This window comes from Ornithodoros turicata, chromosome 1, assembly GCF_037126465.1.
Source record: "Ornithodoros turicata isolate Travis chromosome 1, ASM3712646v1, whole genome shotgun sequence".
Taxonomy (NCBI): domain Eukaryota; kingdom Metazoa; phylum Arthropoda; class Arachnida; order Ixodida; family Argasidae; genus Ornithodoros; species Ornithodoros turicata.
In genome coordinates this window covers 29,534,807-29,550,103 of record NC_088201.1, presented here as the reverse complement: position 1 = coordinate 29,550,103, position 15,297 = coordinate 29,534,807, and the positions used below count along the sequence as shown (strand labels likewise).

At 46.5% G+C, this 15,297-nt stretch overlaps 1 protein-coding gene across 2 annotated transcripts in view; it reads right to left on the bottom strand.

The window, feature by feature from the left end:
* Positions 1 to 737: 737 nt before the first annotated feature.
* Positions 738 to 15,297, bottom strand: part of LOC135377817 (protein MTSS 2-like) — a 32,038-nt gene continuing 17,478 nt past the window's right edge. For both annotated transcript variants that reach the window (XM_064610508.1, XM_064610509.1), the window contains exons 13-16: positions 14,239 to 14,336; positions 12,014 to 12,141; positions 11,856 to 11,958; positions 738 to 2,866 (exon numbers count right to left, since the gene is read on the bottom strand). In XM_064610508.1, the coding sequence (XP_064466578.1) occupies positions 1,818 to 2,866; positions 11,856 to 11,958; positions 12,014 to 12,141; positions 14,239 to 14,336 (1,378 nt within the window). In that variant the 3' untranslated portion in view covers positions 738 to 1,817. The remainder of the gene's footprint in view (positions 2,867 to 11,855; positions 11,959 to 12,013; positions 12,142 to 14,238; positions 14,337 to 15,297) is intronic.

The following is a 15,297-nucleotide window of genomic DNA, read 5'->3' as shown; positions in this document are numbered from 1 at the left end:
TGACATACACAGAGTGACTTATAGTGTGCCATCTGAGCAGGAATCAATAGCATGCTGCCACTTTACACATTTCTGTGAGCAATTATTGTACTGAGCCCACTTGTAAACAAATGTAACTTCAATGGATGGCATGGGACCCACAGGTTTCACACAACAGAACTTTACAACTATCAAATTGGTTTCTTGTTACTTTCTTGGGGGATAGCTGTGCATCACCTGCAGCGTACAGCCTGTGTCATTGCCACTGAACAGAGACATGTCACATGTAAAATGACAAGCTCTTGGAAGGAAGGGAGAGGGTGCAGGCAAGCTGGTATAGACTCATGGTAGGGGACCGAGAGACACGGAACAAGAAGGACGGATGACAAATTCTCAGACTCTGAGAATTTGTCGTCCGTCCTTCTTGTACCGTGTCTCTCGGTCCCCTACCATGAAGCTCTTGAAAATATCCCTTAAGAAGAAGAAGAAGAAGAAGAAGAAGAAGAAAAAAAAAAAAAACCCTGGAGAGAACCACCTCCGTATAAGTAATAGAACTGTCATGGAATTCTTGATGTCATGGATATGATTCTACCCAGTGGGAACCCTTGCTCCTTAACTAATTAAACATGGATTGGCTCATGAAAAAGTGCAAACCATTTGTCTGTTTTATCTTGGCAACCTGCCGTGGCCAGTGTGAACAACACTCCAGAGTGATCTGAACTATACTGAGCAAGTGTGGCAATGCAGCACCACAAATGCAAACTCAAATGATGCGACTTTTATTTGAAGCCACATCACTGTGACTAAAGTTTAGTGAATAATTTGTGGAAACAGCTTGCTACACCAAACACCTTTTTTGCTACATTAACGCTATACCACAGCACATGGACACTCAATTCAAGACTACAAAAACAAAATCACTGAGTACTTGCACATACTGCACTTGATGTATTGATGGCACATGGTACAGATTAGAAGTCGGTTAAAGAGCCATGGATTACATTACTAACATAAGAGTTGCTTCAGCACTACACAGTTCTGAATTTTCACTGTAAATCTCTGAAAAAATAAATATGCAGGTAATGTTGGCATACAATTACCATTAGCATCCCTACAGTGTGATCAAGGTGACAAAAATGAAATGGCACCAGCTCCACTAAAACAAACCAAGTTTCTACTTAAAAGCTGTAGAATTAGAACAAAATTTTCAAACAAACTTTTCTATTTTTCAAATAGAACAAATGTTTCAAGCACCAAAACCTGAATAAACTGCAACGGTTTCACTTCTAAGTAAGAACATCGTACCTAACTTCCTTATCAAAGTGTAGTACGGTCTTCATTTTGCCAGCCTGGCTATACTATGGTAAGAACTGGCATACTATATGATGACCTCTTTGAAGAAACAGCAAAAGTTCACTATGCCTGATAGATTACAAGGATCATGAATAATGAATGACCAATGCCAAGTTTACATTCCTCTACAATATATATGCTGCATCTCCAGCTGCCACAGCTAAACAAAAGCCAGATCTGATGTTTGATATTTTTTGGTGCAACAACATTGGAGAAAAGCTAGATTTGGAATTGTGTATCAACAGAATGTACCGTAGCCTTTCTGTCCATAGGAAGCTTTTAAATTAAATTAAATGCTGCTGCTGTCACCTTTTTCTAATGTCAATGTTTTTAAAGCTTTTTCTGGTAAATCGTCCCAAATAAATGCAGGTGTGCAAGTGAACTTTTCTGCGACAACTCAAAAGTCCCCATCCACTGTGTAGTACTTTAGCAGTTGTTTCAATGCTGTGACTTCAGATGTGCCAGATAAAAACCACTAAGTAGTGTCACAGGTGTTGTAAAGCTGGTTCCCCATCACCTGCCTCAGAAACTCTCTTCAGTGATGCTCCTCGCCTTATCTGGTCCATAAGGGATTCTCGGCAGGCAGTCAAGTCTACCGATCCTCTTCCTGCCAACCAGTTGTGCACTTTCACAGCTTTGTTTGTACGTGATGATTGGTGCAATCCACCAAACTCTGCTTCTGGCTGGAGTGAGCCTCTCCGCGGAGATGTTTTTGATCCTCGCTGCTGCTCAGCAAGCCGAGCGTTCAATGTGTCAAGGAACTGCCTCCTTTCTGTTGACTTTCCTGTTGGCCCAACGGACTGGCTACGTCGGGGCTCGGTGCAGCTATTCCTGGGTAGTGAGTCCCGTTTCGGTTCACGTTTCATTAGTGTTTGCTCTAGATTGGCCTTAAATGAATCTTTCACAGCTGAATTTGGGCTTGTCCGCAGCGTTGTCTCACGGAGTGATGTTTTCCTTGATACTTGATGTGCTCTCCCATCCAGCTTAAGGTCTTGAACTTCTGGCTCATGAGTAAACTTTGCATTAAGGCTAGCCACCAAAGCATCTCGTTCACCATAGCCCATTGTGTGTGCCCGAAAGAGTTTTTTCTCTGGATGTAGTTGTTTCTTAGGTGTTTCAGATTCCACGGCTACAATCTGTTCAGGCAGAGGTGGGCACGGCAGGTGTGTTCCCTCATGGTCTAGCTGTGTCGGAGGTGGTGGAAGAGGGAGACACTCTGCATCAAGAGCTTCAGCTATGATTCGTGAAGATGGCAGTGAAAATCTCAGTCCAGCTTGTTCCAGGGGAGCTGGCTTCGAGAAACGGGCATTTAGTGCCTGGATCAGTTTGGCATGGTTTGCACCTTGTGAGGCATTGTCTGAAGCGTTGCTGCCTTTTTGGCCCACTGCAGAGTCCGAATGACTGCTTCGCTGAGTGGTACTCACAGTGTTCTGAGATGTTATTGAGGAAGTTCGTCTGACGGGTGGAGGAGGTGGAGGTTGAGAGTTGCGCCGTGCATTCAACTTGGGAGGAAGCGTAGAAGATCCTGACAGGCCTAAAATTGAATATGTAATATGCAACATCAAAATCGGCTTTAAAAACTATAACTGCAGGTCCACGTTCTGACAGTATGACAATCTTGACTCATTTCATGGACAAGAATATATGTTGATCGAAACAATAAGTATATCCCTGACAAACTTGAACCCTGACAAATAGGACGAGAAATTCGTACGAGACCATGTGGTGAGCATAAAATGATAATAACAAAGAAAAACAGAATAAGACAAAGAGTAAACTTGAGAGGCATGTGAATATTTGAAATTTCAAATATAATATTTTAAATAATGAACTACTCAAAGTACTTTTCGAATTCAATAGCAAGGTTTAAAAAGTATTCGAAAGTTCGAATAATTTTTCGAATACCTCATTCCGAAGCATGTCTAGGTGAAGTAGTTAAAAAATCGCCTTAAGTAGCATGTTTTGATTGCCAATTGATTGGGATTTCTATATTGGCAACTATGGTCTCCGCGATCCGTACGTACACGTACGTCGTGCGTGCGTGCGTGTGTAGTGGTGGGGGAAGTGTTTGTTAAACAGATGCTAGTCTGCGATCGGCGATACAATCTCTGCCCACACAGTAGTTTCAGTTCGTCGAAAGTTCCTTCTAGCACTCTGATTAGGGAACGATGGACGGCACAATCCCAGGAACGGTTCCCCGAAAACGACAGAGTATTTTGTGGGATTTTTTTTCGAGCGGACAGTGTCAGGTGACGTGAAGTGCACAGCCTGCAGAATAACGTTGAAGACACCTACAGGTACCAAGACGCCTCTGCTTAATCAGCTCAAATGCCATCCCAGTGATTATAAATCACACGAGGAAAGACTACAGTCTGTCGACACAGCAGAACCCAAAAAGCAGACGGAGACCAACCAGAAGTCACTGAGTACCTGCATGAAACCAAAACAGAGAGCCATAGATGCCTGAGTGAAACTGTTGGCAAAGAAAATTGCTTTGTTCATCGCCAAAGGCCTTCCTTCTTAATGGGTATTTGAAGAACCTGGCTTTTTTTATCTGATGGGGCTGCTGCACTAGAGTACGTTGTACCGGGAAGGACCACTTTTTTTTGTGTGCCCAGTCAGTCCCGAATTGTACGAACAAGAAGTTCAACGAGTCAAGTCCAAATTCTGCGACTGTTTCAAGAACGGCACAGAGTGTTACCCCATCACTACAGATGGTTGGACTCCGCGCAGCGGAAACGGTTACGTGTCGCTGACGTGTCATTTGGTGGACGCGAACTTTACTTCCAACACCACCACCTTGGATTGCAGGAGCGTGCCCTAGGGGCACAGCGCCAGCAATTTAAGCATCCTTCTGCAAAGCGCCATCGCAGAATGGGATCTTTCAGGAGATCTGCCTGTTTTTGTGCTCACGCATAATGCACTGAACTTCGTCACGGCAGTCATGCAGTGCAAATCTTGGACCGGGATCATTTGCTTTCCCCACACTCTGCAACTCTGCATTGAGAATGCTAAAAAGCAGACATATGGCTTCAATGGCCAGATCAATGATGGACATTATAAGCGTAGCTTCCAGGCACAGTCATGTTCAAAGAGAATACAAACAAACATGGGACATGTGCCACTGGAACGTATCCAAGATGTTCCCACAAGATGGAACACTGAGTACATGATGATTTCACACCTCCTGGAGTTGTGTTCGGCAATTTCACTGGACCTTTCAGAAAACAACAGCACTGACAACTTCAGCAGTGGTGAGTGGCGCCAAATGTTGTTAGTGACCAACGTGCTGAATTGCATTCACGAGGCAACTACCGAAGCTTCCAGTGAGAGCAGTCCTACTCTCTCACTCGTTATTCAAGTAGTTAACTGCATGTTAGCAGTACCATCAAAGAAGTCTTAAAGGAGTACTGAGGTGACCCCAAAATATTTTCGCTGTGTTGTGTTCTCTGCAAAAGAATGACGATTGCAGGTGACCCACAGAGCGCATGCGAGGCCTCTGTTCCGCACACCTTTAAAAACCCTCCACTCGTGAAAAGAGCACATCCGAGAACAAGGGAGACCTAACATGGTCCTCTTGCATGTGACTCGTGATGCAGGGCGGCACAGCCCAAGCAGGTATAAGCGGCGCGTGAGCAGAGAAGAAAGAAAAAAGGCGCGGGCATTTCCCTACGCAGTGATGGAAGTGCCTCAAAGCATTCTGGCGCAAGAAAAATCGAGTCTTTGCACTTCGCCGTAGAAGCGCCTTGCGCGTATGATCACTGAACACTTTCCACGTTTCGTTTCAGTTTCATCGTGTCTGGGGTACAATTTTCCACTCAATGCACCACTTCCGAGTAAGCGTTTGCGCACGCGCACCCGCTTACAGGCGGCCGCCATGCTGGTTGGGGGAAATCATCGGCTTTATGGCACGTGGACGTTTGAGGCAGAGACTTGACCACGCTTTGTACTCAATGCGCTTTCTCCCATGTCTTGCCTTGTTAGTTTGTAAACACAACGTATGAGAGCAGGGGTGGATCAAGGCCCTCGGTTTGGGGGGAGGGGGGGGGGTGTTCTTTGTTGGAGTGCGTCGTGGGGGAGGGAGAGAGGGAAATCCAATGTACCGTATATTCTCGTGTAAGGCCCGCACCCCCCACTTCAAGTGCAAAAATTTTGAAAAAAAAAAAAAAAAACAAAAAAAAAAAAACAGTTTTCGAGGCCACCGGCAGCGAAGTCGACTGAGCCGCCGCCACGCAATGGCGACAGCGCGTCCTCGCGCCCAACCACGTGATCCTTGACACGTCACGGGGTCACAGGTCGTCCCCCAGCTGGTCCCCACCATTTCCACGTGCGCTCCATTGACATCCAGTTGTTTCGAATCTGTTGGTTCGCAGCAATGGGCAAGCGTCTAAATGCTTACACAGCGGCGTTCAAGCTCCGGGTTGTCCAGTACGGTGAAGAGCATGGTAAGCGGGCAGCTGGACGGGAATTCGGCGTCGACGAGAAGTGTGTGCGTTCTTGGGTACGCCAAAAGGAACAACTCCTCGGAACGAACCGAAGCCGAAAAGCCTTCCACGGAAAGCAGTGCAAGTTCCTAAAAGTTGAAGTGCAGCTTGTGCACTACGTAAACGCGACGAGAAACAACGGCTATGCGGTGTCAACTGAGATGATACGGGTTAGAGGCCTCGCCCACCACATGGACATTCCTCACGTGGAGTTTAAGGCAAGTCGAGGATGGTTGGTACGTTTTATGAAGCGTCATGGCCTCTCTGTGTGACGGAGAACGACGCTGTGTCAACGACTTCCTTCTGAATACGAAGACCAGCTGCTGAAGTTTCACCGGTTTGTCAACTCGCTGTGGAGGGAGCACGACTACGACCTGTCGCAGATATTGGGTGTTAGCGCCACGAAGCAACTGCCTGTCGCAGATAGGGAACACTGATCAAACCCCTATCTGGTTTGATTCACCCGAAAGCACGACGGTGGACTTTAAAGGTGCGAAAAGCGTCTCTGTACGCATGACGGGCGGTGAGCAACAGAGATGTACTGTGATGCTGTGCATTACTGCTGACGGCAGGAAACTTCCCCCTACGTTGTGTTCAAGAGGAAGACGCTTCCGAAGGAAAAATGTCGGTCAACCGACCTTTCAAACAGGAATTTAGGCGTTGCTACTCTGAATGGCTGGCATTGGGCGTTCACGAGATGACCCCAACTGGACGCTTGAAGAGGGCATCGCTTCAACAGGTGTGCTCCTGGATTTTGAACGCATGGCGTTCTGTGTCGTTCGATACCGTCACAAAGAGCTTCAAGGTGACTGGGATATCCAACAACATGGACGGTACTGAAGACGACCACCTTTGGGCTGGCCGTGACGACGAGAGCGCGAGTGATCTCGCGAGCGGGAGCGAGGAAGACGATGACGACTGAATAAACGTTTTGTTTGATACAGTATCCGAGTTATGATTCGCTGCATTACTCTTGGTAACAGCTGCGGCAAAGTTGCGGCTGTAGCACGTGACCGCGACTGTGTTTCGTGTCGAGCCGCACCCCGCCCGGATAACGAAAAAAAAGTGCGGGCCTTACACGAGAATATACGGTATAAACTGACGTTTTTTTGGGGGGGTTGGGGCGTTCACCCAACCACCCCCCTGGATCCGCCACTGTATGAGAGTCACCATGAATACTGGCAGTGGGCCATGACGTTTGACATTCCGCCAGTTGGGTAAATGGGAATATGGAAATGGTGCAAGGCGAGAACAGTTCGGTTAACCTAGCGTAAAAAACGACACAGGGAGCACAGGGAGAAGTCACGACACATTGCCACAACCTAACACAGCGTAGCCGCTTCCAAGGAGTTCGTGCAGAGTGTGAACAACTGTGTGTCCATGCACGCAATGTGTTTTGTTGCCGATTAGCCTAAAGCCAATGAATTGAGGAAAGTATTGCCATCCTCTGATCTCTGCCACTGCCTTGGAGCAACACTGTCGGCCTAGCATGCTCACACATGCTACGGCTGCCTTTGTTGCTACAAGGTCGAGGAAGGAAAGGATGGAGTAACTTTCCCCAATCCAGTGAGATTAGATTATCCCAGCTACCCTCATATGTGGCAATTTGCAGTGACCATCAACAATAGGCTTAAACCATATCTTTAGATACATCCAGCTTCCCTTTGGATCGAAAAATGAGGAGGTCGTAACGTGCGGCTGCTTGGCTAGACGGGGCCACGACCTACTAGATTATAATGACCATGTCATTATCGGCAACCACTATGAGGAGCCCGTCCGCACGATCCGCTACACATCGGCCCGCGAGATCTACATCTTGATTGGACAATAGAAATTTGAATTTTGAACGCGCAGAAGCGGACGTACGACTACCGCAGCAGACGACAGCAACAGCTCCTACGAAAACGCGCAGAATGATGAGGATAATCAATTTTAGAGAGAAGCATCTCTCGTGGGGCATCCACCGCTTGTACAAAAATACTAAAGTAAGCTGAGGTACAAAGTATTGTAGAAATTGAACAAGCAGTAACCGGACCGATGAGTAGCGCCACCACTAGCCTCCAAATGCGGCGCTGGGAAGGGGTGCCTATGACATGGTCGCTATAATCTAGTAGGTCGTGGGAGGGGCTGGACTACGCATAGTTGGCATCGGCTTCGACTTGCGCCATTAGCCCTCCAGAAAGTCGCTGTGACAGCTTCCTCTCACGTCAAAATTTTGTCAAACGCAGGTGCATCTTGTTCACTTTGGGTATCGTTTTCTTGTGACATGGGCAATCTCCATGTCCTTGCTTTGACGCAACTTTGGCACAAATGCAAAAAACTCTCTACGGTGCAAGATGGTGCAGCACCCCGTGAGTGGCGCAGTTTGGCACAAATCGCGCAGCACTTCCATCACTGCCTATGTCATGTGAGGATCGTGTCGGCTGTCCGCGGCTGCTTTCTAAGACTGTTTTTTAAATTTGATTGTTCAGTTATAATACACCGCAGAGCAAAAATATTTTGCACGATGGTTCCTGATGGACAGCTTGACGAATGAGATAGGGTTTCGAGCCACGTTAAATGTCACCTCATTGCTCCTTTAAGGTGGTACAGTGTCATTTGCTGCAAACCTTTCCATAGCACAAAGACCAGGTTTGTAGACATCAAAATGACCAACACTTTTGCACTTGCAACCTTGCTAGACCCAAAATTCAAGAATGTCTGTTATGCAACCCAGTCAGAGAAACAATGGGCAAGATGACTTTTGGAAGTGGCTGTAGAGCTGAGCTGGATCATGCAATGGAAGTGCAGAAACATCCGACAAAGTTTCTTCTGTGCCTTCTACATTGTCTGCCGTGTGGAGTGTTTTTGGGGAGTTAGCATCTGCATCAGGTGTTTCATGCCAGAACACCCAAAAGCTGCCAACACTTCAAGTAGAGGAACACCTTTGTTCTTTTGTCTTGCCACGCTCAGAGAGCCTACTGCTCTAATGGCAGTCACATGGAAAGGAGAAGTTTCCTGCAATAACTAAAGTGGCGCAGCTCTACTTGTCCATTCCTGCAACCCAGGTGTCAAGCGAAAGTCTATTTGTGGTCTCACGGTATCCAGAATTGGTGTTCATTTATGAAACACTTCAAGCAATTCATAAACCTGTATACTCTATAATAAAGTGTATGCCCATCCTGCTCTTGTTGCATGCCATTTTTTGCTGAGAATGTAGAAATCACCATTTGACTGCTCTTGTACTGTGTGAACTTAAAGCAACAGACTATGATGGGCAGCATGATCCACTAAACAATTCGTTAACTATTCGAATTCAATTCAGTTAGATTTGACATTTGTACTATTCACTTCGATCCTAAAAATCACTACTATTCGCACACCTCTAGTAAACTTTGGATCACTACAGCAGCCATTAGATTTTGTACTTAAAATGAGGACAAAATTGATCTGCCAATAGAGTTAGCAAGAGCTGCAGTCATCCTCAGCAGTGGCCAGAACTTTGTAAGTCACCATGGGCAGGTGAACACCTTTAAGACATGAGAAGGTCAGGCTGGCAGTCTGCAAAGTGGGTCAAGTGTTTTGAAACGAGAATGCCTTGTTCCACCAATACCTCGAAAATGTTCCTAGGCAACGATGGCTTCGTTGCTTACCTAAATCCGCTACCGGGGAGGGGGGAGGAGGGGGGGGGGGGGGGGATCACACATGGTCTTGCCAGTTAAAATATTTATTGCCACACTCGCAATATGCGTAGAATTTGAGTCTCCTGTTTTTTTAACTTGGCCCACTTCTCCACCACCTCGTTGAATGGGAAGTGTTTCACATCGTCTGGCAATCGAAACCATACTTCCCGCCACACAAGGGAAAGACGCAAACACTAGACAAAAGGGCGAGAGTGAAAGAAGAGCCCACGTGACTTACTTCTCCCTTACTTGCCGGCTATCTCGCGAGTCGCGTCTTTCGGTGCTAGTTGCATTTCGGGACGGTCCCAGTGTGTGTTTTCTATTCTGCAGCGTTCAAGCGGTAAGTGATCGAAGCAGCTGAATCACGAAGAACAACGTTCAAGTTAGGCAGCCTTTCAGAGTTTGCGAGGCAAACGTACAAAGATGGCTTGGACAAGGCAAAGAAATCTTTGAACGTTCCAGCATGAGGAAAACCTTCGGTGGGCCCAAGAGTGGACTGCAAGCTAACATCGAGAAGGGGCTAACCTCTACGGGACGTCTAAAGCGTGCCTCTGTGAGTCAAGTAGTCACATGGATTTTGGACTCGTGGAGGGCAATCCCCGAGAACATCGTAGTGCGCGCGTTCAAGAAATGCAGCATCTCGAACACGATGGATGGGACTCGAGACGACTTGCTGTGGGACAACTCAAACAAGGAGAGACCAGCGGCATGGCCGAGTGGGCTAAGGCGTCCGCTCGTTGGTGGTAACCAAGGTTGTGCTGTAGACTGGGAGGTGGTGGGTTCGAATCCTACCGCCGGCTGTGCTGTCTGAGGTTTTCCCTGGGTTTTCCGAAGACTTTCCAGACGAATGTCGGCACAGTTCCCCCTGAAGTCGGCCCAGGACGCATACTAATCCCCCTGTCCCCCACTCCTTCCTGCTGTCCTCTCCCCGTCTGTCCACATCTGTACGCCGCTCATAGCCACAGTTGCTTCGCGATGCTAACACGCAATCAAAAAAAAAAAAAAAAATCAAACAAGGAGAACAGCGGTGATTCTGACACAGATGGAAGTTGAGTGTTCTTAATGAAGTATGTTAGGTGGAAATTATTCTCTCTTTTTCCCATTTTTGCGATCATTTTTAAGGGTCTTGTATTCGAGCAGCGAGGGGAGACTATAGCGAAACGCGAGACGTGGGGGAGGGCCCCCCTCTCTCTTTTCACCGGGCATGGTCGCTGTGCGGGCACGCGCCGACGGCGCAATATCACCGTCAATGTCAGTACGACCGACGTGCGGTGAGAAACACGACAGAAAGGAGTGGTGGGCGCCAGGTCCACTGCCGTCCACCGTGGGGAGAACCCTGAGGCAACCCGTGCTTATGACATGGATGGATAATGCAATACAGTGGAGACCACTTATAACGTAACCACTTACAGTGCGGGACCGCTTATAATGCGGCTTTTCCCAACCCCCAATATTCTTCCCATAGAACATAATGTATAGGAATACCACTTATAATGGTCCATCCCGATGCGGGATACCGGTTATAGTGCAGTCACCGAAGGACAGAGCGCATTTGTCAGCGAATTCCGAAGCGTGAATCACCCATCGCAGAGAATGCTTCTGTTATCTCCTCGTGACGAGGCAGGCAAGGGTGTCTTGCGAGGAGGTTGGACGCCGGGAAAGCTTCCGACTTCTCTTTGCATTATGTCACCCGCGCCATCTGAGACACGATCAACGCGCAAAACTTATCGAACGATCTTGCAGAGAATGACTGTTTTTTCAGCGGACACTTTTGAGAGGCACCGATGTCTGCATCTACGAGTGAACAGCCACCGATGAAGCGATAGTGCAAGCTGTCCGGGACCGTGAGGCGTGCGTGCTGGAAAACCACTCGGATGATCATCGGGACTTTGCGGTAGCAGCCCCGCAAAGAGGCGATGATGTGTGTGCACAAACTAAGGGACTTCTGCACCCAGAATGGACCGAGTGACGAGGCATTCAGTTGCCGCGCCGTTGTTGGGGACTCATGTGCAAGGCACGGTCAGGAAACTACGCCAGACAAAAATCACGGCGTTTTTCCAGGCTCCGCGAGAACGTTGTATAAATTGTTTTCTCTGCAAGAAATCTCCGCGCTGTTCAGTCCGTTGCACAACATGGTATAACAGAAAGGTGGATGCTCAATCTCGGGCACGTATTGGCCTAAAAATGTGACATTTGGCGGTCCCGCGACAGACGTTATAAGCGGTCTCCACTGTACATATGCAATATTATCTTCCTGTTGAGGTCCAAAACATAAGGTGTGTTTTCTGCCAGTACATAGAAGAGCTGAAGCAGCTATGTGAAGTAGCTCGAGCTTAACTAGGTTCCACTAAAGCAAAGGGACACAGATGAGGCTTACCTTCAAATCGTGAAACAGAGCTGCTTGGGGAGTATGTCTTGTAGATGTCTTCCCTCCTTGCATATTCATTACGTGCTGGTGGGACTGTATGAGATGTTGTGGCCTGCAAGTTCACACAGAAGATTAGTAGCCCGCAACATGTACATACTTGCACCTACTTTTACTGGATTTACTTCATCAACAGAAGGTGGAGGAGGAGGTGGGAGGGGCGGTGACTCTGGTCTCCTTTCTTCAAGGGTATGCGATCCCAAGTCCTCGGCATTGACATAGATGGGCTGCGGAATGACTGCAAGGGAGCCAAAGATACACAACATTTAAGTGTAAAAGGATGAAATTGTGGTCAGTTTTAAATTAGAAACAACAACCGTTACAATTCTACAGATTTAAAAAAGTGAAACAAGACATGGTCAATAACGATAGTGAAGATACACAGCTGTGGCAGTTTTTCTGCGGTATGTTACAACACTCAAGGCTTTAACTACATTTGTTCCCGAGCACATTCCTGAAGACATCATCTTCATGACTGACATTCTCCTACAGAATGCTAAATATTCATAACGTACACAGCCTCATTTGGCATATAACTATAACCTTTACGCATAATCCGTAACGCAACCCCATTTTCACTAAGACGCCCATCACACAACCTATTCTCTTAGAAACCACATTACAGTAAACCCTCGTTAACTCGAACTTGCTTATCTCGAAATATCGGTTATCTCGAATATTTTTCGCGTCCCGATCCATGTCCCAATGCTTCCTACATATTTGCGCCCTTTTAACTTGAAGCCTTTTTTTGCCGGAGTACGGATATCTCGAAATCCCATCACCGGTAGGTCAGCGTACCTACGGCTGATAACGTGCATTCTTTGGTCCCCGAGGCTAGGTCAAGGTCAAAGCGTTTCAGTCCTAGTGCCTCACGCCTCACGCGCCGCTAGCTGTGGCAGGCAGACAGCCCTACCCTTTCCACCCAACGTCACTCCTCTGCATTTGTCCGAGCTTCTCTTCGTTTTGTTCTTCGCGCCGCCATGATGGCTGAACAACGCGCATGAAAGTCCCTGACTTTGGAGCGGAAGGTGGCACTTATCAAAGGCCTGGTAGAAAGTTCATCAAGCCAATAGCATGAACTCTTTCATTCATGCGGGTTTCTGGTCTTCCATCGCCGTACCGGAGCCAGCAGACTAGTTCAGTGGCTGTGATGAATTGTGCAACGACGTGATGCGCCACGCATGTTTTGGGGAGAGTGACTTAGGACTTGAATATCGAGGACTATGCGCTTTACGACGGCGATGTTCCAGTAGCGGTGAACTGAGTGATACAAAAATCGTCGAGAGTGCCCGCGGTAGTGACGTGCCGGGAGGAGCCTCTCATGCGTTGCATTGAAGTGCTTGAAGATGCTTTCTTGTTCACAGACGCAAATGCCAAGCAGATTGCTATTACGGAGTTATTCAGTGTCAGATGATGTTAAAAAATAAATGGCTTCGGAATTGTTTACGAGCCCTATTACTGTAGGAACGCTTTTTTTTTTTACGTTTCATAACATAGCGCATTGTAGTAACATCGTGGCAACGTAATTTTCGCTTAACTCGAAACCCCGCTTATCTCGAAATTTTTTCCGGTTTTTACGACTTCGAGTTATCGGGGGTTTACTGTATAATACATTCGATTCTTTTGCACAAAGGACTAAATGGCTATTTTTTGCTCATTTATTTCGGCTCCACCAGCTGGTTACCACCAGACATAAGAGATCACTCACTACAGATCATTCAACATCATTTTCCATGGTGATATTGTATTCTCCCCTGTTTCTAACTTGTGTGCCATGTACGTATTACTCTGTTAGTGCTTGACATTACTCATATTACAATTGGGTTCTTGAATGCCTGTTTTATTTGTTTCTTCTTAATTTATTTGTCTACTTAAGTACCCTACAGCCCAGGAGAATAGATTGTTTGAAATATCGGCAGCTCTTGTCCTGAAGCTCCTCCTTAAACATACACCACAGGAGAGTTGTATGCACTTTTTTTTTGTACATGTCTAGGTGCCAGACTGCAATACAGGATTGCCCTAACAGTCCTGTTTAGTACAACATTGTAACAAGATTACTTCCTTCGAGGAAGCAGTGCAGGACCCCAAAAGAATGAAACCTGTTAGTGATGGGGCTGGAAATGTTCCAGTGTTACATATCGTAGCTATGTGGCATATTGTTGCCGAGGCAACTACGAGATGCACACCTGGCAACTCATCTATTTGTATCATCCACCACGGCCCAAGAAAGTACTTGGACAATCCCAAAACAACACATTATACATGAGGCATTCTCGTAAAAAATATATCCTGAAATTTGAGCTAACTGTGACTCAAGATGCCTAAAACTGTTTACCTTGTTCTAACACAGGCTTGTGAAAATCTGGGACTGTCGCAGTTGACTGATCATTCATTTGTCCGGGTGGGTTCAGGGAGTGGTCTTCAAGAGGACTACTGTCAAAGGAGGAAATACACGTATCAAGCACCTACAAATCACAACCTCTGAAGATGTGTTAGATTCTATCTTTCACCTGACCATGTCCATCTGACAATCAGATGATCTTTCTCAAATACACTCTGCAGGCCATTGCCATTGGGTCGTACCCATTGCACAAGTAGCATTGTGACAGCGTGTGCAGGCGTACCACATGTGTATAAGATGAAGCGCAACATCTACCATGTAAACAACGAGAATTAGCCGAGGCAAGCCACAAACATGGATGACATAAACACGAAAACCTCCAAAGCCCAAGAATAAATTAAATCAAACAACTCAGGAAAAAGGTGCTCACACTGAGACTCGAACCTAGGCCCTCCTGATTTGCGGTGAGAAATGCTATCGTTACACCACGTCAGCAGGACTCTCTCCTGAGTTTAGAGTGCCTCAAGTAGTAGGGGGACAGACAACCAATCACCTAGCACAAATTGGCACATTCGAGTGCACTGTGCCAATTTATTGTTGAAGATCTTTTTTGTGCATGGTGCTACTTTTATGTGACAAAAAAATATCTGGAAGTTTAGGTACCCATGAGCACGTCCGTAGCTATGACACTTGACATGTTTGATGTTAAATTCTGAAGGTGAGCACAGACTTCTACAGACAGTATGCTACTTGCCCAAACATTGTTGGAAACCCTTCAACTGAAACAACCAACAAATGCTGAATTTAAGCATGCAGAATTTGTAGGAATTACATCTAGCATTGCTCAAGCGACTTGAGCACAGCTATCAGCCACGAGGCATGTGAACAAGCAGGACGGAAGTGAGACAGAGATTGTCCTAAAAAGGTTTAGGTCAGTACTGAAAAAAAAAAAAAAAAACAAAAAAAAAAAAAACTTTTACAGTAATTCCTGCACAGTCTCACAAAATATTTCTATGAACATGCAAAATTAAAGTCCTGAAAGCTATACTTAAA